General features: G+C 32.4%; 1 protein-coding gene across 1 annotated transcript in view; it reads right to left on the reverse strand.

Annotated features, from left to right (window-relative positions):
- The window catches only part of LOC143068791 (kinesin-like protein KIF16B), a 49,434-nt gene that overhangs the window by 2,026 nt on the left and 21,227 nt on the right, over positions 1 to 26,181 (reverse strand). Inside the window, exons 19-29 of the mRNA XM_076243090.1 lie at positions 19,294 to 19,431; positions 18,211 to 18,296; positions 17,638 to 17,729; positions 9,101 to 9,154; positions 8,496 to 8,628; positions 7,724 to 7,807; positions 7,060 to 7,221; positions 5,500 to 6,302; positions 4,611 to 4,665; positions 3,577 to 3,722; positions 2,133 to 2,180 (exon numbers count right to left, since the gene is read on the reverse strand). Of these exons, the coding sequence (XP_076099205.1) occupies positions 2,133 to 2,180; positions 3,577 to 3,722; positions 4,611 to 4,665; positions 5,500 to 6,302; positions 7,060 to 7,221; positions 7,724 to 7,807; positions 8,496 to 8,628; positions 9,101 to 9,154; positions 17,638 to 17,729; positions 18,211 to 18,296; positions 19,294 to 19,431 (1,801 nt within the window). The remainder of the gene's footprint in view (positions 1 to 2,132; positions 2,181 to 3,576; positions 3,723 to 4,610; positions 4,666 to 5,499; positions 6,303 to 7,059; positions 7,222 to 7,723; positions 7,808 to 8,495; positions 8,629 to 9,100; positions 9,155 to 17,637; positions 17,730 to 18,210; positions 18,297 to 19,293; positions 19,432 to 26,181) is intronic.

Raw genomic sequence — 26,181 nt, forward strand, 5'->3', positions numbered from 1 at the left:
GATTTTCAAAATTGCTCCAATTGTAGAATTAATTGTGGGATAATTGGCCTACATCTTTCCATTTAAGTATAGAAAAGTTATGAAAAAAATAGCCGAGCCGAATTTAGATATACCGTTACTAATTTCTTAGCGCTGTGTGGCAAGAATTTTCACCAGATTATTTCTATACGAAAGCACTAAGTTCAAATTTAAAACTAGGTTAAAATGTTACGATAAATGTACTAGACAACCGAGCATCATATGTTAAATATCCCACGCCAGAAATCCCGACACAATATAGTTTCTACAAATAGTGCTTTGTAAAGAATTTTTAGATCAATATGACTAGGAGATGCACCAATCCTTCCAACACTCCCATTGAGATATATCTGTACAAAGTCGAATATTCAAAAGTTATGATAAAACGGTAACTATGAAATATACAATGAATATAATGAGTACACTTTTAACAATTGATCCTCTACAAATATTGTTTTTGAAATATTTTTTTTTATTTAACTATATCTTAAGGATGTACTTGGGTAAGGTTAGGTAAAAATTAAGAAATTAAGAAATTAAAATTGATACTATAAGCTGGTAGAGCATCAATTAAGGATAAAGATAAGCTAAAAATATTGATAGGTCATGGACCTCCTTTTCGAGATATTTGAGATTTAAAATATGGCGTTTCGTCCCTGAGGGTATCACTAGCCCAGTAGTCAACACATCGGTGTTGACATGAATATCAATAATGTGGTCATTAAAATAAATTTCCTGTTACAAAACTTAGAATTTTTCGAAAAACTAAGGATTTTCTTTAGGAAAATGACCTTTCATAAGCAATTGAGTCTTATAAGAAAAATAAATGGCTGTTATGGGGTAAAATATTTTACATGGTATTGTACGGAAAAACACCAAGGAGTTCGAACATTTGACACAAATTCCAAAACCTCACCTAAGTACATCCTTAAATACTATGTATCGAAAAACAAAATTGATATATTATAATTTTAATCATAGTTTGATTATATCTACAATGGTTAACTTATACAAAAGGGACTACAAGTAAAGAGTAAAATGTATAATATCCATCCTCGGATAATAAAACCATTTTTTTTTCTCATTGATGTGTTTCAGATTAATTATACATGTAGTCATGACTGATTTTAGGGCATAATTGAAAATCCAATGCTAAATTACACACTAAGAAACGATGTATAGCATAAGTTTGACAAATATTGCTTTGGCTCGAAAAATATTGTTTCACCCATTATAATCTCATATGACCTGTATTTTATAGTTCCATGCATTGTGAATTTGTCATGTTGTACTTTTTGTAGACCAGAAACAATCGGAAAATAGATTAGAAACTTTTTTAAATCAATTAAACCCAGGGTTGATAGTGTTGTCGTGTTGCAGTCTTGTACTTGACTGCTCCATAGGCTTACATGCAAAACAACTGATCTTTGAAAATAAAAAAATAAAAAATGCTACATAGAAACAAAATTTCATGTTCATATGGACTAATATGATATTGAGATTTAATCGAAAAAAAGTGGGTCATGCCACGAAGAATAAAAAGTTACGTAACCCTGAAGTCAAAACATTTTTTCTTCTATATGTTTGATATTTTTACTAGGCCGCACCACTTCAAGTAAACATGACATCCTTCCACTTTCCTGGATTGATATACCCAAAAAGATGCAAGATTTTTTTAAATCAATATATATGTTTCAATTCAGCATAAACTTATAATCAGACAGAAAAAATTGAGTCAAGAAATAAATTCAGAAAAAATGGACTATTTTGTTTCCTTCCATGTTTTGACATGCACCGGAAACTGGAGTTGTAATACAAGACTGGTACATTCTTTTCAGATTAAACTGAAATCACATGGTTTTACTTTCTACAAATATCGATCATACCGTTAAGATACTTAGAGCATCAGTAGAAAAAGTATGTGGTATCAATGTATGAAAATAATTTTATTGGTCGCTGAAACAAACGTGATTCAAAATATTTTGACCGTGCTTAAAATGTTTTAACTGTAACAGAAATTAATTAAAAAAAATATTACCCGAACTTTTTTAAAAGACCCTGTTTACTATTGAAGTACATTTGATTTTATCATACAAATAGTAGAGAAAACTCACTTATTTTGTCGCACATCCCGTAGTCGACGTTTCACCTCTTGATCAATTCTGAAATATAATTCAAATATAATAAATGAATGCTAAAAAGATGCATGGCTTTAGTTTCTCGTATTTTGACCAGTTGTACAAAAACATTGGTATTTCTTTTGTTTAGTTATGTCAACTTGAATTCGATTTTTGAAAATTCACATGAAAATCAAAAATACGCTTCCTCTTATTGAAAATTATATCCTTCGCAATTTCATGTATATCTGTTCATGTGATATTTTTTATCTTTTGTCAGAATGCATAGCCTATATGGTAAAATTCTCCTTTTTATCTTTTTCAACAAATACGTGTCTCGATAAAGTGGATGTTTGGTAAGAGTCATTATCTGGCACATAAAAATTAAACCAAATAATGAACTTTCAATAATTGAATATTAAGATATCATGCAGACATTTCATGACGCCATAAATATTTAAAATATATATGTACCTTAAATGGTCATTACTGTTGCTTTCTTAGTTAAAATTTGAGTCGATGTCTTGTACCAAAAATTTGTTTTTACTCCAATACACATCTTTGTATACATTGATCAAAAATACAAGACTTAGAAGTTGATGCACCACATGCGCGGTTATTTTTCTGCTTGAGACTCACCAGTGGCGTTCGTATCATCACAGTTGAAATTCACACCAAACACAAGAACTACGTAAACATAACTTTTGTTTTGGTTAGATCATGGCTTGGAATTAAATATTAATGCCAATCGATTAAATAATGGCTATTTGGCAGGGTGCCACTAGTTTACCCTTCCTAGTCAACTTGATCACCGTTTGTTCTTAGCGGTGATGTGTTGCTCAGTATCTAGTTTTTTATGTTTTATTATGTTTGTCTATGAATTGTTTTTCTTTTATAGGATGGTGTCATTTTTCGACTTGTGTGTTTTAGATATCTCCTTGGTACATAGTCGTACTGTGACACATTATAAGCCAAAGACCAAATTTCGATATACGAGAAGTGATATCCGACATACTTTGTCGATAAAAATACGTTTTTCCAATCATCTGAGGGACTTATTAAATATTTTGCTCAAAATACAATAAATATTACAGTTAAACGAATTAATTAGAAAGCTTACCCATGAATTCAATGAACTTTTTAAAAACGTTCTCCTTTCGCATATCAATCGAAACGGAGAATCCCAATCGCACTCAAATTGTAAAGAAATGATACACAACTATAATCCTTTCCATCAAACGTTCATTTCATTTTATGATTGTACAAATAAACTCATCAAATCATAGATAACAAGACTATAATTTTTTATTGTGCCAGACGCGCGTTTTGTCTACAGAACACTCATCAGTGACCCACGAATAAAAAACGTCAAAAAGGCCATATAAAGTACGAAGTTGAAGAGCATGGTTCCAAAATTTCTAAAATTTTGTCAAAAACATACCTAGCCTGATTTTGTATTTCTTCTAGTTTCATGATTTCAAGTTCCAACGATTCGAATTCTCTATCCTGTTGTTCCTCAGCTTGTTGTTTTAGGATTAATAAATTTGAATGTTTTTTGTCATAAAGCTCTTGAAATTTTGTAATTTCCTGTTAGAAATATATATGCGTTAGTGGTTGTAAAATAAAAGATTGCACACATTTTCACTGATATGTACCATGATTAAAACAAATAATAAACATTGAAAAGGTTACATAATGCTTATGATTTGAAAACTTTCAATCAGGTCGATCTTATACATGTAAGTACTATATACTTATAGCAGAATTTGTATACATCCCCTTCAAATTGTTAAATTGTTATACGATGATGACTGATATACCCGTATTTTGACTACTTTATTTACTGTGTCTGTTTAGTTTACGCATCAATGTAAATATAACGGAATTAGATGAGACTGTCATCAAAGTGAGAGGGTTAGCGCTATAAAACCAGGTTTAATCCACCATTTTTTTACATTTGAAAATGCCTGTACCAAGTCAGGAATATGACAGTTCTTGTCCATTCGTTTTTGATGCGTTTTGTTATTTGATTTTGCCATGTGATTATGGACTTTCCGAATTGATTTTCCTCTAAGTTCAGTATTTTTGTGATCTTACTTTTCAATATCAAAATTTTAAATATGTATTTATAATCATAAATCACGAGATGTAGCATATGAATAAAAAAATTATTATAGTTAAATAAGATCGTTTTGCGTACCAGAATATTAAAGTTTTTTTATAATGAGAGTGAAAGTTGTGATTAAATCTGTCTAAAGCGCACAAAAAGATACTACATATTTTGTTTGAAATAGACAGGTTTTTTTCAGTTGACAAAAGTTAAGTCTAAAGATAATTCGTCATGTGTCTTGCCTTTGTGAATCATGGTGAAAAATTTCAGTACCGTAGCTTGAATTTGTGTAGAAAGATATCGAATGTTCGCGAAAAAAAATTCAAACATTGCCATATATCTGATTTATCGATTTATATGTTTACCTCTTGCTTCGGGTGACTTGCGGTTTTATCAATATCCCCTTGGTTGGATTGAAAACTGCAAAATAACAAAACTATTTAAGATTCTTTGATTTTGTATTGTTTGCAACGACATAAGACAACGTGAAGTAAAAACCTTTTTTGTTTGTCCTATTCTGCTACGGATTCTAAGGAATATTTTCATGATAAATATGATAATGCATGTTTAAATGTATTCAATCTAAATTCTGGATAGCATTTATTATCTGAAAATGTCTAACTTTCTGAAATTATAATATTTCAAACCATCTAATATTTTTTTAGAACATCATATTTTTTGTTGGAAAGAAGAAAACATCAAACGTTTGGTCTTCCGTTAATGTTTATTTGAACATATCTTTCATGTTTATGTTTAATTGCAATAAAAGTCAACAAAGCAACATTCTAAAATACGCAGAAAAGAAATGTCCACAAACGAGTTTTAAGAATAGACAAATTCTTAAACTAACTTGAAATCAAATTTTGGTCTATGTGCTGTTCACAGGCCTCACATCTACACAATATAACTCAACATTTGAATATGAAGTGGTAATTGTGAATTTTAACTACAATCATCCTTACAGATTAGTTGATTCGGACAGAATTGTTAATGCCAATTGTGGTTTAATCAGTAGTATATCGGTGTTCAAAAGTCCTAAATCGATTGAGAGAAAACAAATCCGGGTTACAAACTAAAACCGAGGGAAACACATCAACTATAACAGGGAAACAAAGGAACAGGAACACTGAGGTGCAACAAAAACCAACGCCAACATTCATAGAATCAAACTACTTGATAATAACTGCCATATTCCGGACTTTTTATAGCTTTTGAATCTGGTTTTTTTTTTACTACATTTATACATTTACGTACTTTAGATCACATTTCAGTTTTTCTGTTGACTCGTTGAATTCTTTATCAAGCACAGCAAGTTTGGACTCTAGATCTGATAACTTTGATTTTATTTCTTTCTCATTCAGATCACGCTTTTCCTTCTTTTTAAGTGTCTCTTGTGCAATCCCATGTTGTTGTTTAGTGCAGCTATCGGTTGACATGCTGAGCATCCCTTCTAGATTTTCTAGTTCATTTTCCCAATTTTGAATGGTACTGTCCAGATTGTCGCGATCCTTCTTTTTTATATATATTGTGTTATTAATTTCGGTAAGTTTAGGACTAATTGTAGATAAAACATTCTGCTTTTTCAGTTGAAATTCCTCTAACAACTTATGTCTGTTCAGATCAATTTTCATTTCTTCTTTTTCTAACTGTGTCATGACTTCTTTATGGTCTTTGGAAATAGATTCTTGTTCTTGTATTAAAAGTTCTTTCGCTTCATTAATATGTGTTTGCTTTTGCAAAAGTTTAGACTTTTCTGTTTGGTTCAAGCCACGCATTTTTTGTTCACTCATCTGCTGCTCATGTTCATGGATATCTTGCCATGCTTCATCTATTTTTCTCATTTCAGATGCCCTGCTATGTTCCGCCCTAGTACGTTTATCCCGTAACAGTTTTAATTCTATATCGACATCCGTTTGTATTTTTTGTTCCTCTTGTTCAAGTTCTCTCAGAATTCGTTCATTAACATCAGACTTTGAGGTCAGTTTTGTCTTTTCTCCTGTGAAACAGTGTTCTAGGTTTTGTAAATCCTTATCTATATCTTCTAAATCTTTCAAGTTCTGTATTAATTATAAAGTGATGAAAATTTGTACAGGCGGTCATTGTAATGTCGCAGAACATGTAGTTCTTCTTGTTTAGTTTTTAATCAAAAGTTTGCTGCATATTCAAATAAACATATAATCCTCAAAACATTGAAATGTTTGATTAGAAGAATAGACTTATGTTTTTCAATTTTATTCATTTTCTATGCAAATCTTCATTTTAACTCCTCAGATATTATAAAATTCTTTAAACGTGATAAAAATCGACCATTTTTTTTTAAACCTTCTGTCCCTGCACATATGCAATAATCAGTTGTTATTGTTTGCTCTCATCGTTTTGTACAAAACTACTGCATTGAATAATTGCCAAATTTAGTATTTTAGGACATATTCACCACCGAACCCACAGTCAAACACTGTCATACACGCAAATGGATAAATCACAACAATATATTTAAAACCACCGTTTGAAAGAAGGACATTAAATATTACTTAAACAACTTATGGTATTGTGTAATAATTAAAGGCAAAAAAGTAGAATCACAAAAATACTGAACTTCGAGGAAAATTCAAAACGGAAAGTCCCTAATCAAATGGTAAAATCAAATGATAAAACACATCAAACGAATGGATAACAACTGTCATATTCCGGACTTGGTACAGGCATTTTCAAATGTAGACAATGGTAGATTGAACCTGGTTTTATAGCGCTACACCTCTCACTTGTATGACAGTTGCATCCAATTCAGTTATATTTACAACGATGAATTCTTACCTGTCCCTTGCTCTCTAATAGATAAGCGATTTTAGAATGAACGTTTGATTGAAGAGTTATTTGTGAAATAACAAGATCGTTTTCCTTCTGTTCTAAAATAAGTATCTCATCATCCAAAGACTTCAGAGTAAATTCAAGGTCTGACTTCAGCTTTGTAATTTCCTAGGCATGAAACATACAGGAATTTTTAAATAATCATATGTATATATATATATTTTATTGTGCTTTTCAAAAATAAGACTTATTACTAAAAGATACCGAGTTAGTAATTTTGAATGCAAGATACACGTTTAGTCTTAAAAACTAACCTGTGGTTTAGTAAGAACATTGAAAACCAAAAATACAGAACAAAGTATGCATAATTCGGCTAAAAGTGCCCGAGGTACAAAGTATTTTAGAATGTTTCAACTTTTGATAAGCAGTTATTTAATAAAGACAATGCGTATGAATGATATGTCAGCATCAAAGAGGAAACTACAAGTCTTGTGACACCTTTTGGACCATACCACCATCAGCATGGGCATGGACGAAGTTGTTGCATAATCCCATTAAAGATACTAGGCTTGTTGCTTTGTCCACCAAATGAGCGGCGAGTTTTTTGCACATGACTGTTGTAATAATGTCCAAAATTAATGTATGTTGTGTAATTTCTTAAAATAAATACCTGTAAAATTGCATCTTTGGCCTTCGTGTGGTCATCAGTTAGTTTTTTCAATCCTTTTCCATATTTTGTATTTTGCATATTGTCCTTAATAGAATAAAAAATAACATCACATTTCACATTGATCATGTTATAACGGATTAATATAACTTTGGCTTCAATGATTTCTAATGTAGATAATTTAAATGAGTTTCGTTTTTACTTCTAAAAAAAAAGGCTTTAAAATTTCCGTTCCAGTTTCACAAATATTTGACCTAGCGAGCAAGACCCTCATGGGTAGTCAGTGTCGTTAATCCCCTCCCACTTTTTCGTCGATAAATATATAAATGTTCCAAATGTGGTGCTCTTCATAAAAGTTAATGTCGTCTTAGATATGCCCGAAGGTGAATAACTTTAAAATAAATCAGGATGAGCTATACAAATACATAAAGACTATAGAGTTGAGTTTATACATTGTTAAGATTTCGATAGTGGTGGTTTGTTTATCTATAATACATCTGATAAATTAAATATTTTATTATTATTTTATTTTTTAGTTTCACATAGGTTTCGAATTGAAATGTCCCGCTGAATGGGAATTGTGGATTTCCGAAACGGCACTCCAACGAAAAATAATTCTACTGTTGATGGTTGACGATCATTAAAGGTCATAAGGTGAACAGTAGATATATGCCGCAATATTAGATTCTAGATATCTCAATAAACGTGGAATTCATCTCCCACACTTTAATTTATATACAAGTAGACAGAAATATATAATACTGTATCATATTACCTGATGTATTCGATCTTTTATATCACCCAAAGTAATTAAAATGTTCTGAACTTCTTGCTCCAAATTGGATATTGATGATTCTCTTTCTGTTTGAGCTTTATCATAGCGTTGTTCCATCAACTCAATGTATTTCCTAAAGAAATTTAATATGTTTTAGACAGTTAAACAAAAGAAATTTCACTAATATATAATATATAATATAAAAAAAACAACCTCAAAGATATTTTTGTTTCTATGTACACTAGAATGCTACATACAGACTTTTCTTGTCAAATTAATCAATTATGTTTCTTTGGGTTATTCGCGATTTTTTGTCAGTCTATTTGGAAAATATAGTCAACTGTAGGAGTTTAAGCTAGCTGTAAAACCAGGTTTCAATTACCAATTCCTCGGTAATGGTATATACCAAGTCAGGAATATGACAGTTGTTTTACAGTTGTAATCTTGGTTGACAAAGTAGAACGTTTTGATTTTTTTTTCTTATTTCTTTACCTTGAAATGAAGCTGGCTAGTTTTGTTATCGATTATTTTGTCATTATGTACAGCTTATTTTGTGTTATAAATTTGTACTCAGACATTTTTTTTCTTATTGCAATGACACTTACCTTTGTTCATTTAACTTGTCTATGTCATCTCCGTAGTCATCTGATGTTTCCCAGCTATAGAAACATAAAAATAGAATCATTGTTATTTAGAATATACGTACGAGCCATTTGCTTTCTTTTACACCGCTATATTATCAGCACTCTTTCAAAGCTGCGCTTTTAAAAAAGTGTGTTACAGAATTTTTCACATGGAAACAGACGTAAATGTAATATTTTATTTTGTGCTGATCAGCATAATTCACATTCAAACACAACGTCATGGCCTTAATATTGTATTTTTTTTACTAAACAGTTCATATGAAATATATAAATCATAATAAAATGGAAAATGGAAATGAGGAATGTGTCAAAGTGATAACAACCCGATCAAGTGCAAAATAGCCAAAGGCCACCAATTCGGTGTTCAACAAATCGAGATAATCCTACACCAGGAGGCAGGTTTCAGCTCGCCCTTAAACAAAAAATTCTAATAGTTCAGTGAAAAAGAACGTCACTCTAAACTCCGAATCAATGAATCAAAATTGAAAAATATAGTCGGCTTTATTTGCCATTCTTCACACAATGTTCATTCACAAATAAAATGTAGCCAAAAAGTATGGTTACCTAATACCAATGAAATAAAATTCAGGAATCCTCAAATCCCACCAAATACGTGAAACTATTTTTTTATCTGGAGTGAGGGTGAAAGTCCTATATCAATAACTATTTTATCCTGAAATTCAGCATCTTTCTAAAAGAGGAAAGAGAATCATATATGATATGCGCTATATAATAAGACCGGTTTATTGAATAACAACTAACAGATTGTCAGCACATCTTTTTTTTTATTTTTTTAATCTTTAGTTTAGATTAAACATATTTGTCTATAGTGGATTGGGAAACAATTTTTGCAACTTATATTAATCCCTTTCCACTTTGCGGGTGCGAGTGCTGCCTTGTAGTGGCATTAGCCTACTCTTTTTCGAAATCTACAAGGGTGTCTTTAACGTGCAAGAGATATGGCTCTCTCTTAACACGGGTCAGCCATTTATCGTCCCCTTCCTACGGACTATCATCGTTTCCTCAAGACCATACTCGTGTTATGATCACTTGGTAATGATATTGTAATTATTGTATTTATTTATGTTGGCCTGATTTGTGTGGTGTGGCCTGATAGTTGTTTACAGAATAATCTTAGAACTGTGCAGTTTAGAAATCACTGGAACAATTACAGAATGATTGGAACTTTCCAGAATGATCCTAATAAAAGATGAATTATATAAACTTCTACATTTTACTAGAAACTTCCGTTGTAACTTTCTAGGATGTTCCATTATAGACTGTTCTAGAATCTTCCATGACAACTATATATATACAGACACTAAAGTTAAACTCTCACTCTTGGACTTAGACTTAGACATTGATAGACATTAGTATTCACCGCATTTGGATTGACACTTTAATTCTACAAACAACATCATACTGGATTTTGACCTTAGTAGTGAACGTAATATTCAGATTGGATTCCGAAAGATATCCGGATACAGATAAAGATAAAAGATTGGACTCATATTTTGACAGTTAAGTTGACAGTAATATTTGTGTAATACTTCTTGTAAACTTTTGTATAATAAATCTTGTTAATTTTTATAATTGATTTGTGTCTTTTGTTGGCTACAATTTAAAGGCGATTTCTGGCCGTAACAGAAATTGGGGGCTCGTCCGGGATTACGAAAATATCTTATTCAAAATTTATTCAGTATTTTAATTATAACTAGCCAACAAAATTCTACAAAATGGCATTTGATGCCGGTAAATTTTTGAAAACGCCAGACCTGGAGGGGTTTGATAATTTAAAGAAGGAGGAATTAGTGTTGCTTGCTAAAGATCTGAAATTGAATGTTAAGATATCTATGAGAAAACAAATTATAAAAAAACTTGGTAATAGACAAATTAGTTGACGCAAAAATTTTAGGTGAAGAGGCTCTTGAACTTAAGGTCGAAAATGTTGACGCCTTTAAATTCAAACAGCTTGAATTAGAACATGAACTTAAATTAAAAGAACTGGAAATGAAGGAGATGGAGAAAATAAAAGTAAAAGAACTTGAAATGAAGGAAAGATTGGAAATGGATAAAAAGGAAAAAGAAGATGAATTTAAATTAAAAGAACTGGAAATGAAGGAGAGGGAGAAAATAAAAGAAGATGAGTTAAAATTAAAAGAACTTGCAATGAGAGAAAGGCTAGAGATGGAAAAACTGAAAATTGAAATGGTCAAAGAAGAAAGCAACACTAAAGTCCAGCCGAAATCAGAATATTTTGATGCAGCCAAAAATATACGTTTGGTTCCCAGATTTTGTGAAAAAACAGTCGATAAATATTTTCCACAGTTTGAGAAAATTGCTCATAATTTGAATTGGCCAAAGTCATATTGGACTACAATGCTACAAAGTGTTTTTGAGGGTAAGGCCGCTGAAATATACTCCGCACTTCCATCAGAAAAAAGTTCCGATTATGACATGGTAAAACAGGAAGTTTTGAAAGCTTATGAGCTAGTACCAGAAGCATATAGACAGAAATTTAGATCTTATAAAAAGTTTGATTCACAAACCTATGTGGAATTTGCTCGGGAAAAAGAAGATCTATTTGATAAATGGCTTACTTCAAAGAAAACAGATAACAATTTTGATAACCTAAGACAATTGATGTTATTAGAAGAGTTCAAACAATGTGTTCATTTAGACTTAAAAACACATTTAGACGACAAAACTGTTGGGACAGTACATGATGCTGTAATTTCAGATAATTATACCCTTTCACATAAAAGAAGTTTCAAGGGTCAAAATGTTAATACTTCAAGTGGAAATTACAAAAATCAAAGCACTGAGCGTACTGATAGTAAGCCTGTTGCACAGAATAAGAGTCAGTCTAGTTATAATATGTCTAGTCCAAAATTTGATACTTTTGAGAAGAAGTCACTGATTTGTGCTTATTGTAAGAAAAATGGTCACCTGATGGCTGATTGTTTTAGACTCCAGAAGAAGAATGAACAAGATAATAAGTCGAAGTCCAGTGCTTGTACGACACCTTATATTACCAGTACGTTGGAATGTCCTGCGAGTCAGGCTTTTAAGTCCAGTTTTTGTGATTACATGGAGGAATATAAACCCTTTATGTCTGATGGGTTTGTTTCTATTGTTGATGATACCACTCTTCAGCCTATTAAGATTTTACGGGACACTGGAGCTTCTCAGTCTTTATTGTTAGAAGGTGTGTTGCCTTTGTCCGAGAAGACTTCTGTTGGTGCCTCCGTTTTGTTACAAGGTGTAGAGTTAGGTTGTATAGATGTTCCTCTCCATCGTATTTATCTGAAGTCAGATTTGATAACTGGACCAGTTATTGTGGGTGTTCGTCCTAACCTCCCTGTTGAGGGTATTGCATTATTGCTAGGAAATGATCTAGCTAGGAACAAAGTGGTTGCAGAACCAATTGTTACCAGTGAACCGGTAGTGGATGTTAAATCATCTGAAGATGATGCTGAATTCTATCCAGCTTGTGTTGTCACTAGAGCGATGGCTAGAAAACAACAAGATGAGGATTTGCAAGAAAACCAGTTTGATTACATGGACCTTTCTGACACTTTCCTAGCCGACATTGAAGGTCCTGGTAGCTCAGAAAAGGCCATAATAAGACCACATAGTGTTAACAAGAATGTTATTATGCCATGGCCAAACGTAAACAGCCATTCATTAGACCGAAAGAATTTATTCGAAGAACAACATAAAGACCCTGAGGTTCTTCAACTCCGCAAAAGGGCTCAACCACATGAGGAAGCAGACAAAGTGGCTGAATGCTATTTCCATCAAGATGGCATTTTAATGAGGAAGTGGAGGCCTCCTGATGCTACCCCAGAGGAGGAATGGAGAGTGGTATACCAAGTGGTGGTGCCTAAAGTTTATAGGCAAGAAATCATTGGTCTTGCCCATGACACCCCCTAGGCTGGACACTTAGGTATGAGGAAGACTTGCCTTAAGATCTTGCAGCATTTCTACTGGTCAAGACTTAGAAATGATGTTGCAGAATACTGCAAATCATGTCATATATGCCAGGTTGTTGGTAAGCCTAACCAGAAAATACCACCAGCACCACTTCTGCCTATTCCAGTCTTTGACGAACCTTTCAGCAGAGTTCTAATTGACTGTGTTGGACCTTTACCAAAGACCAAAACTGGAAATGCGTATTTATTGACAATCATGTGTACATCCACACGCTTTCCTGAGGCTATTCCGCTAAGAAATATCAAGACACCTACTATTGTCAAAGCTCTTATCAAATTTTTCACGTTAGTAGGACTTCCTAAGTCTATACAGTCCGACCAGGGATCAAATTTCATGTCAGGTTTATTTCAGCAAGTCGTGTACCAGTTAGGGATTGCTCAGTATAGATCAAGTGCGTACCATCCAGAATCTCAAGGTGCCTTAGAACGTTTTCATCAAACATTGAAGAACATGATAAGAACTTTTTGTCTTCAATTTGACAGAGACTGGGATGATGGAGTTCACTTTCTACTTTTTGCGGTCCGAGAGGCTGTTCAAGAATCCCTTTGAGTTGGTATTTGGCCATACTGTAAGGGGACCGTTAAAATTGATTAAGGAAAAGTGGCTTACTGAACATACTGACTTGAATCTTTTAGACTATGTATCTAGATTTAAAGAAAAAATGTACACTGCTTGTCAAATTGCTCAGAAAAACTTAAAAAATGTACAGAACAAGATGAAAATATGGTATGATAAAGATGCCAGGGACAGAGTTTTTGAGCCTGGTGATAGGGTACTTGTATTTTTGCCAGTCCCTGGACATCCTTTACAGGCTAAATATTGTGGTCCTTATACAATAGAGAGTAAAATCAATGATTTGAATTATATTGTAAAAACTCCAGGTCGGCGCAAACAAAACAGAGTGTGTCATATTGATATGTTAAAACCATATTTTGAGCGTACTAATGAATGTGAGAGTAAACCAGTTGCCACTTTAGGCATGGTTAAATTTGTGAACAATCATGACAAACCAGATGTAATTGAACCACCTTTTAGTTCTAAAACTATGGAAGAGACAGTTAGATTGAAAAATTCAGAAATTTTGTCAAATTTAGAATCAAAACTTGCACATCTGTCTTTAGACTGTAGAGAAGAAATAAAAACTTTGGTATTTTCTTTTAAAAATCTTTTTCCAGATGTGACAAACAGAACCACTGCTGTTTGTCATGATGTTGATGTAGGAGATGCTTCTCCAATTAAGCAACATCCTTACCGGCTCAATCCACTCAAACTTGAAGCTATGAGAAAAGAAATTAAATATATGCTTGACAATGATATTATTGAGCCGAGTAACAGTGAATAGAGCTCTCCTTGTCTCCTTGTGCCAAAACCAGATAAAACCTTTTGTTTCGTGACTGATTTCAGAAAAGTAAATTCAGTGTCAAAATCTGATTCCTATCCGATTCCAAGGATAGACGATTGTATTGACAACATTGGTCAAGCAAAATTTGTGAGCAAATTTGATTTGTTGAAAGGTTATTGGCAAGTTCCATTGACACAGAGAGCTCGTGAAATATCAGCTTTTGTTACACCAGATGGCTTATTTCAATATACTGTAATGCCGTTTGGCATGAAAAGTGCACCAGCTACATTTCAAAGAATGATCAATAATGTTATAAAAGATTTAAATTGTTGTTATGCTTATATTGATGATCTAATTGTATGTAGTGATAGCTGGGAACAGCATTTAACACATTTGTATGATACTTTTGATAGATTGTCACAATCAAATTTGACTGTTAATCTTGGTAAAAGTGAATTTTGTCAGGCCACTGTTGATTATTTAGGGCATACAGTTCGCCAAGGTCAAGTGAAACCTATTATGGCTAAAGTGGAAGCTATTTCCAAATTTCCTCCTCCTACAAATAGAAAACAACTTATGAGATATTTAGGCATGATTGGATGTTACAGAAAATTTTGTTCAAATTTTGCTACTGTGGTTCAACCACTGACTCATCTTTTACGAAAAGATTCTAAATTTATCTGGAGTGAAAATTGTCAAAACGCTTTTGAAAATAGCAAATCACTTTTAATTAATAGTCCGGTTCTGATTACTCCAGACTTTGAAAAACCATTTAAACTTGCTGTTGATGCAAGCGATGTAGGAATTGGAGCTGTTTTATATCAAGAGACAGATGATAATGTTGAGAAACCTATATCATATTTTTCCAAGAAATTAGATAAACATCAGAAAAATTATTCAACTATTGAAAAAGAGTGTTTTGCAATGTTGTCGGCACTTCAACATTTTGATGTATATTTGAATCCCACTGTATATCCTATTCTTGTTTGTACTGATCATAATCCTCCTACCTTCATACATAAAATTAAAAACAAGAATCAGAGGTTGACTAGGTGGAGTTTATTTTACAGGAATATGATGTAATTATAAAACATATCAAGGGTAAAGATAATGTAATAGCTGATGCTTTATCTAGAGCTTATTAAAACACTTTGTATATACTATGTATTTTTGTTCATGATAAGTTTTTGTTACACTAAAACTTCTTTTAAGGGGGGAGGTGTTATGATCACTTGGTAATGATATTGTAATTATTGTATTTATTTATGTTGGCCTGATTTGTGTGGTGTGGCCTGATAGTTGTTTACAGAATAATATTAGAACTGTGCAGTTTAGAAATCACTGGAACAATTACAGAATGATTGGAACTTTCCAGAATGATCCTAATAAAAGATGAATTATATAAACTTCTACATTTTACTAGAAACTTCCGTTGTAACTTTCTAGGATGTTCCATTATAGACTGTTCTAGAATCTTCCATGACAACTATATATATACAGACACTAAAGTTAAACTCTCACTCTTGGACTTAGACTTAGACATCGATAGACATTAGTATTCACCGCATTTGGATTGACACTTTAATTCTACAAACAACATCATACTGGATTTTGACCTTAGTAGTGAACGTAATATTCAGATTGGATTCCGAAAGATATCCGGATACAGATAAAGATAAAAGATTGGACTCATATTTTGACAGTTAAGTTGACAGTAATATTTGTGTAATACTTCTTGTAAACTTTTGTATAATAAATCTTGTTAATTTTTATAATTGATTTGTGTCTTTTGTTGGCTACAATTTAAAGGCGATTTCTGGCCGTAACACTCGCAGATGGTGTCAAGGGAGAGCCAAAAATTGAGTTCCTGAAATTTTCATCCCAAACGGGAATCGAACCAGGAACCTTTTGTGTTAGTAGTCCGATGAACTAACCACTACACCACGGCTCTCAGTTTTTAATCTTTATAACATATTTTTCATAGGAACATATTCAAGAGAGAAACATGAAAAACTCAAAATAGCCTTGACTTGGGATTCGTATAATTACATATTGACTTTCGCGAATAGTCTCAAATGAAAATTATTCAAAAAATCATGCAGATAATAATATTTATTCAAATATAATAGCAAACATTGAAAAATATAGAAAACAAGAAGTTTTTAAGCATTTATCAAATTTGACTAGTTATATACTGAGTTACTATGTCACGGTATTTTTAAGGTTATGTTCTTATATAAAAAAAAATAGAGTTGTTGGACAAGTAAAACATTAGAACCAATGTGCTCGACAGGAAGAAATAGATATCAAAGGTACCATGCTTATAATCTAATACTCCAGACGCGCGTTTCGTCTACATAAGACTGATCAGTCACGCTCAGATCAAAATAGTTATAAAACCAAACAAATACAAAATTGAAGAGCATTGAGGACTCAAAATTCCAAAATGTTGTGCCATGGTCGATAGTTTTAGGAAACAGAAATTCCATCACTTCATTCAAATGTGATAATTAGTTCGTTCTATGTAGACATATTTTCCAATCACGTAAATAAATTACTTTTTTTCTCCTAATGTTAAGTCAGTTCATTTCATACATTTCTAATAATTCTTCTCTATTTATTTTAATTATATCCATTATATCCCATGTACGTAACAATGGGTCACTGGAATACAATGAAGAATGTTCTCTTAAGCTAAATACAGACATTGCTACTTATAGAACTTTGATAACAAACAAATACAAAACGTCGGCGTTTCAATTTTATCGGATGTAAGCCGAATAGCAGACAATAATTTTAAGTACATAAATGAGAGGTGGAAGATACAAAAAGATATTCAAAAGCAAAAGTCGAAGAAAATATGACAACACGGTCACCGTGATGAAAAACAATCCCTTCAAATAAGTTTCGAAAACGCAATAAACTCAGTAAAATAACCTATAAACGCTCTGGTATAAGTGCAACAGTACTCGGTTATACCATATGAAAGAATGCTCGTAATTACTGGAATCAGAAGCAATCACTGACGTTATATTGGGGTAAAGTTGTTAAGATTATTTTATGGAAAATATACATCCCTGTTAAAAGTATTTCGTGGGAAAATATCCGAACAGTTATACTATGGACCTGTCTTTTATACTATTTGACCGTTAATACTTACTTTGATGATGTCAAGCTGTCCGTAGATCTGTACATGTCACTGATAGATCTTCCATAGCCAATAGAAGGCTCCCTAGATACTGATATCCCATGCTGACAAAAGAAATAAGTACATCATAACAGACCAGATTATGAAATAAAAAAATCGAACAATGAAAAAAAATTAGTAAGCGAAAAATATGCATGGACCGAATTATACATTCATGATATAATAATAAGAAACCCGAATAAATCGTGTATTTGATATAAGTCATATTCAGGCGCAAATCTAGTAAAATTATGAATTGGAGCTAACAACATAAACATAAAAGGTGTGGTTCGAAAAAACAATGGTTTCAGTTTATATTTAACATAAAGAAATTGGTCTTAGTGGTCTTTACGACTTTTGGTTTAGTCATGATGATTCCCTCTACCTTCAGACTTATTCATATTCGTGTTCGCAAATTTATAAATCTATACCTATTTATGAGGGCTGCTTATAGTTTTCATATTGTTATTATTAATTATTAAAAATTACAAAAAGAATTCGATTAGCGTCCTGAAAGTGTCTGTGGGAAAACTGTCCTTCACTTACGTCTTTTAATTCTTCTTTCATTTTTATTGCTTCTGCTGGATTGTTAAAACGGAACATGTTAGTTTTACCTAAAAGTATAACTGCACCTGGAACAATAAACAGTAGATATTAGAATGTGTGAAAGAAACTAAATTGACAAAAGTCATTGTAGTTTGCTATAGATTTATTAAGTATTTACCATTGTCATGGTCCCTACCTAAATACTTTTGTAGTTTTAGGATTTGCATTATTTATATAATATATTTGTTGTTAATATTCAGTTCATAGAATTGTGAAATTTTCATAAAACATATTATACATCTTTCTCCTGTAGAGTTGGACATGTTGCTGAACAACGTAACTGATAATGGTTAGTTATTCATTCAACAAGTGGTGTGCGGCGGAAATCTTATCTTTTTTATTTTATAGATGAATATGTTTGAACCTTAGAAACATTAAAACTTATCTTCAAAACATGTTAAATTCGGATTAATAAACGGAAACAATACAATGCTCAATCGTAATAATTAAAACGTAATGCATACTGTTAAAATTTCGAGCATTTCCGGATACTGGTATTAAAGGAATAACAGTACGGTGGTTGAAGCGTTGCCATTGTCAATTACGGATGTAATGCAAGCATATGCTGTTTTACTAAAATGATGCAGAAAGTCAGTAAAACGGATATATCGGACCGTCAAATCCAATATTTTTAAATACAGTACTGTAACTCCTATGCTAATACAATATTGTTAAACTGTTCAAAAAACTATTTCGAATAACTTCTTAAAAGTCGATTGCAATTGCACAACGTTGTTCCAAATGACTCCGATTGTAAACCTTGCAATTGATGGCACTACTTGCCTAATTGCAGAAGAGTTACAGTTTGACATGTTATTAGAAGAATTGAGTAATGACCGTATGATGATTTCTGAATGTCTGCTGATTTTTGTGTGTATCGTACATGATCAGTGTTTGACATCTTGTCTTATTCGTATTGTTGTCTTTCTATTTAACATATATATATCTCAGTCTTTGGTACGTAATGTTTTGATAAAAAAAAATTAGAATTGGGTCTTATACTAGATATTTCAAATATTTCACCTTGCGTAAGTTTGGTTGGCTCCATTATCAAACAACCATTTACTGTGCACATCGCGGCATTCTTCGGAATGAGCTGAACTAGATTATTATCATTTGCGATTGCACAGTGTTCCATTTCTATGTCCAGTCCAGCTATTTCTGACAATAAATAAAAATTTAGTATTGTTTGTGTTCAAACGGAATGTTACGATTAGCAGAACAAGCGTTAATTATTTGGTAAAAATAGTATATATAATCGAACCGATAAAAAAATAATGTAAGAAATGCCTAGAAATATCTCTTTGGCTTTTACGGAATCCATTATACGTTGGATGACCGACATCTCAACAAATTCGACGCGATCTTAGATCTTAAAAACAGATAATCGTTAGATCTATCAAAGGACCGATTTTGTTTTCGTGACATTTTAAACGAAAAAGGATTCTCTTGGCGGGTTATGCATGCGTACTAGAAAACCGCTTACTATGACAACACATGGTATCGCTCCTTTTTAGCTCACCTGGCCCAAAGGGCCAAGTGAGCTTTTCTCATCACTTGGCGTCCGGCGTCCGGCGTCCGTCGTTCGTCGTCCGTCGTCTGTCGTCCGTCGTCGTTCACTTTTACAAAAATCTTCTCCTCTGAAACTACTGGGCCAAATTAAACCAAACTTGGCCAAAAGAGCAAATCTGACATGGAGTAAAATTGTTTATCAGGTCAAGATCTATCTGCCCTGAAATTTTCAGATGAATCAGACAACCCGTTGTTGGGTTGCTGCCCCTGAATTGGTAATTTTAAGGAAATTTTGCTGTTTTTGGTTATTATCTTGAATATTATTATAGATGGAGATAAACTGTAAACAGCAATGTTCAGCAAAGTAAGATTTACAAATAAGTCAACGTGACCGAAATGGTCAGTTGACCCCTTTAGGAGGTATTGCCCTTTATAGTCATTTTTTAAACATTTTTCGTAAATCTTAGTGATCTTTTACAAAAATCTTCTCCTCTGAAACTACTGGGCCAAATTAAACCAAACTTGGCCACAATCATCATTGGGGTATCTAGTTTAAAAATGTGTCCGCTGACCCGGCCATCAAATCAAGATGGTCGCCGCCACGGCTAAAAATAGACCATAGGGGTAAAATGCAGTTTTTGGCTTATTACTAAAAAACCAAAGCATTAAGAGCAAATCTGACATGGGGTAAAATTGTTTATCAGGTCAAGAACTATCTCCTCTAAAATTTTCAGATGAATCAGACAACCCGTTGTTGGGTTGCTGCCCCTGAATCGGTAATTTTAAGGAAATTTTGCTGTTTTTGGTTATTATCTTCAATAATATTATAGATAGAGATAAACTGTAAACAGCAATAATGTTCAGCAAAGTAAGATTTACAAATAAGTCAACATGATAGAAATGGTCAATTGATCCCCTAAAGAGTTATTGTCCTTTATAGTCAATTTTTAACAATTTTCATAAAATTTGTAAATTTTTATTAACATTTTCCACTGAACCTACTGGGCCAAGTTCATTATAGATACAGATAATTGTAAGCAGCAAGACTGTTTAGTAAAGTAAGATGTATCTTTAGAGCCTCTAGTTTAGAGTCCACGTGATTATCTAGGTTGTTTTTATTTTTCACATCTATATTCGTTTACACAGTGGGGTAACTAGATTCTAATATCGATCAGCCATTCATTAGAGTGCACACTCTTCGTGTTCAAACTGGATAAACAGACACCAGATTGCTTAAGATCAAAATTTTAGATATTTAAAAGAACCTAAACAGATTAAACAAAACTGTTTAAAGTAGAGAAGCGACATTACCAACTGAATATTAAAAATCATCAGTCGAAAACAAATGACAATGCAATGACAAAAACTTTAAAAAAAAAAAAAAAAAATAGAAATAGATCACAAACACAATTTAGAAAAAAGAAAAGACTGAGCAGTAAGAACCCCCATAAAAACGAGCTCAGCTGCTCTTGAAAGGTAATCAGATTCTGATTCACATGTTGCACCCGTCGTGTTACCTATAAAATATGTTGATGAGTTTTATCAAGTGACATAGAATCATGCAAAAGTGTATATCAATTTTACCTTAAATGACTTAGTTGTAAACTGAGTTTCATAACAAATCATAATCTATGAATTTAGAAACAGATCATTTGAATAATGCAGATATCGAAGAATTGGCTTCTTGGTAGATGGGATTTGCGAATATAGATAGTCTACCAGCAGCGGTACCGACCTATTGATAGTATAAACTTTATCATTATTGCCTTCAGAGTCAAAAGATCTACAAAAAAGTGTTCAATTCCAATATTTAAATTGAAGTGCAAAAAAGGAACGAAAGAGATAAGGGGGAGGTAATGACATCGCTAACGTAAAATGTTATTTTTTTACGACGTCAAACTGTGAAATTGCTGGAGAATATGCATTTTTCGTCTGATTTATATTGAAAACGAGTTCATGGACACCTCTTTTAAAAGAGTACATTTGCCTAATTATGTTTGACGATTACTTGTGACAAATTTTAAAAACAAATCACCAATGAAATTATTCTAAATAAGATTACAAGTAATAAAACGCAAAATTTTACTTTTTTTATTTACTAAAATCCTAAAAATGTGATTCAAACGAATTATTTCAAAGAAGTGTTACACAGAATTTAGACAAACTTATGTAGAGAAGATATAACGGACGGTTCTACAATAGTTCACGTGCCTTTATCTTTGAAACAAAAAGAGGAGAATGTTGTTATAAGGATATAGATGACCAAGAAACCGAAATTTTCAGCAAATATCTAAAATGTCGACCAATTTTATTTTTAAAAACAGCACATGGAGGAATATTTGGATTAAATATTTGATTGACTAAGTGAAAATAAGCCTGTATGCAAACTTTTATCAAAACTTCCCGAGAAATTAAAACTCGTATCGTATTCCCTCGAAATAGGCATTTCATTAACCTAATTTCTAATGGCTCGTAGTACTGATGTTTAATTATAATGATGGAAACACCATGTGATTATTATCAAGTCTACCATGAATAATGGAATCTTTGAAACCATCTATGTTAGGTCATCATTTCAATATTTAAAAAAAAAATCGGCAACGTAATTTATGTTGCTAAATATGATATAGATATTCAATCTTATTACTTGCTGTAGGCACGATTCGTCTGTTGAAATGACGTTTGTTTTTGTTATATTATATATGACTCTTTATTTCAGTTTATTTTTATTCCGAACAGATCGATGCTTGAATGTTTTATAATAGGATGAGAATAGAAATTTCCTTTGTTTATTGCAGTTATGATATAAAAACGTTTAACATTACTGATCAGAAAGAGTTCGGATAGGCAAAGTGTGTATTCAACTGTACTAAATTTTACTCGACAAAATAGAAAATGATGATTTATTTTTAATTGGGCACGTTTTGTCTGCAGAAATGACCGTTTCTTTCTGTAATATAATAAAGTGAACTTTATTTCAGTTTTTTTATTCCAAATATATCGATGCTTGTATGCTTTATCATAGGATAAGAAAGAAAACTTCTTTTATTTATTGAAGTTATGATATGGAAACACTACTTACCAGAAAGAGTTCGGATAGGCAAAGTGTGTAACTAGCTGTACTGAATTTTACCCGACAAAATGGAAAATACTGACTTACTTATACTTCGTCACGTTGTCTGCAGAAATAACGTTTCTTATTATTATATAATATATTACTCTTTATTTGTTGATTTTTATACCAGATATATCGATGCTTGAATGTTTTATGATAGAATGATAATGGAAATTTCCTTTGTTCACTGAAGTTATGATATGGAAACACTAGTAACCAGAAATAGTTCGGATAGGCAAAGTTTGTACTTATATGACGTGCTTCATTCGCTTTATGATTAAACCCATGCTCTAAATCCAATAAAATTTGTTTGCACATGCGTATATTGACTACTACAGAATAATTAATTTTATCAAATTGGCATGCATTTAATATATTTGATAATCTTTAAACATTTTCATCCTCTTAAATGATGCACATGTTGTTACTAATTCATTTATTTTGACTGTAACGTGTTGCATTTCAAATTGACATATTTGACCTAGATACGACAACCGTTCATGTTGGCTTTTGAAAACTCCTCCTTCTGAAAAATCACACTGTCAGTCGTTTGCTTGTGTCGCTCACCTTGGTCTATGTGAATATTAAACAATGGACACAGATAAATTCATGTGTTTTGGTGATGATGTGTTTGTAGATCTCACTTTACTGAACATTCTTGTTACAACAATTATCTCTATCTATAATGAACTTGGCCCAGTACAGTGGAAAATATGTTTTTAAAAATTTACAAAAATTTACAAAAATTTATGAAAATTGTGAAAAATTGCCTATAAAGTGCAATAACTCCTTAAGGGGACATTTGAAAATTTTGGTCATGTTTGATTAATTGTAGATCTTTCTTTGCTGAACATTATTGCTGTTTACAGTTTATCTCTATCTATAATAATATTCAAGATATTAACCAAAAACTGCAAAATTTTTCTTAAAATTACTAATTTGGTGGCCGAAACCCAACAAGGAGTTGTCTGATTTGTCTGAAAATTTCAGGGCAAGTAGATCTTGATCTGATAAACAATTTAATCACTTGTCAGATTTGCTCTGAATGCTTTGGTTTCAGAGATATAAGCCAAAATCTACATGTCACCCCTGTGTACTATTTTTAGCCATGGCGGCCATCTTGGTTGGTTGGCCAGGTCACCCCACACATTTTTTAAATAAGTTACCCCAATGATGATTGTGGTCAAGTTTGGTTAAATTTGGCCCAGTAGTTTTAGAGGAGAAGATTTTTTTAAGAAAATACTAAAATTTTTGAAAAATGGTTAAAAATTGACTATAAAGGGCAATAACCCCTTAAGGGGTCAACTAACAATTTTGGTCATGTTTGACTTATTTGTAGATCTTACTTTGCTGAACATTATTGCTGTTTACAGTTTGTCTCCATCCATAATGATATTCAAGATATGTCCCAAAAACTGCAAAATTTTCCTTAAAATTACTAATTTGGTGGCCGAAACCCAACAAGGAGTTGTCTGATTTGTCTGAAAATTTCAGGGCAAGTAGATCTTGATCTGATAAACAATTTAATGACTTGTCAGATTTGCTCTAAATTCTTTGGTTTCAGAGATATAAGCCAAAATCTACATGTCACCCTTATGTACTATTTTTAGCCATGGCGGCCATCTTGGTTGGTTGGCCAGGTCACCCTACACATTTTTTAAATTATATACCCCAATGATGATTGTGGTCAAGTTTGGTTAAATTTGGCCCAGTAGTTTTAGAGGAGAAGATTTTTTTAAGAAAATACTAAAATTTTTGAAAAATGGTTAAAAATTGACTATAAAGGGCAATAACCCCTTAAGGGGTCAACTAACAATTTTGGTCATGTTGACTTATTTGTAGATCTTACTTTGCTGAACATTATTGCTGTTTACAGTTTGTCTCCATCTATAATGATATTCAAGATATGTCCCAAAAACTGCAAAATTTTCCTTAAAATGACTAATTTGGTGGCAGCAACCCAACAAGGGGTTGTCTGATTTGTCTGAAAATTTCAGGGCAGATATATCTTGACTATATAGACAATTTTACCGATGTAAGATTTGCTCTAAATGCTTTGGTTTCAGAGTTTTAAGCCAAAATCTACATTTTACCCCTATGTTCTATTTTTAGCCATGGCAGCCATCTTGGTTGGTTGGCCGGGTCACGCCACACATTTTTTAAATCAAATACCCCAATGATGATTGTGGCCAAGTTTGGTTAAATTTGGCAAAGTAGTTTCAGAGGAGTAGATTTTTTTAATAGAATACTATTTTTTTTGAAAAATGATTAAAAATTGACTATAAAGGCCAATAACTCCTTAAAGGGTCAACTGACAATTTTCGTCATGTTGACTTATTTGTAGATCTTATTTTGCTGAACATTATTGCTGTTTACAGTTCATCTCCATCCATAATAATATTCAAGATATTAACCAAAAACTGCAAAATTTTTCTTCAAATAACTAATTTGGTGGCAGCAACCCAACAACGGGTTGTCTGATTTGTCTGAAAATTTCAGGGCAGATATATCTTGACCTTATAGACAATTATACTGGTGTCAGATTTGCTCTAAATGCTTTGGTTTCAGCGTTATAAGCCAAAATCTACCTTTTACCCATATGGGCTATTTTTAGCCATGGCGGCCATCTTCATTAGTTGGCCGGGTCACACCCCAAATTGTTTTAAACAAGATACCCCAATGATGATTGTGGCCAAATTTGGTTCAATTTTGCCAAGTAGTTTTAGAGGAGAAAATCTTTTTAATAGAATGCTAAATTTTTTGAAAAATGATTAAAAATTTACTATAAAGGGCAATTACTCCTTAAGGGATAAACTGACAATTTTGGTCATGTTGACATATTTGTAGATCTTACTTTGCTGAACATTATTGCTGTGTACAGTTTATCTCCATCCATAATAATATTCAAGATATTAACCAAAAACTGCATAATTTTCCTTAAAATTACTAATTTGGTGGCAGCAACTTAACAACGGGTTGTCTGATTTGTCTGAAAATTTCAGGGCAGATATATCTTGACCTTATAGACAATTATACTCATGTCAGATATGCTCGAAATGCTTTGGTTTCAGCGTTATAGGCCAAAATCTACATTTTACCCCTATGGGCTATTTTTAGCCATGGCGGCCATCTTGATTGGTTGGCCGGGTCACGCCACACATATTTTAAACTAAATATCCCAATGATGATTGTGGCTAAGTTTGGTTAAATTTTACCCAGTAGTTTCAGAGGAGAAGATTTTTGTAAAAGTTAACGACGACGGACGACGACGATGGACGACGGAC

This window comes from Mytilus galloprovincialis, chromosome 3, assembly GCF_965363235.1.
Source record: "Mytilus galloprovincialis chromosome 3, xbMytGall1.hap1.1, whole genome shotgun sequence".
Classification (NCBI taxonomy): Eukaryota; Metazoa; Mollusca; class Bivalvia; order Mytilida; family Mytilidae; genus Mytilus; species Mytilus galloprovincialis.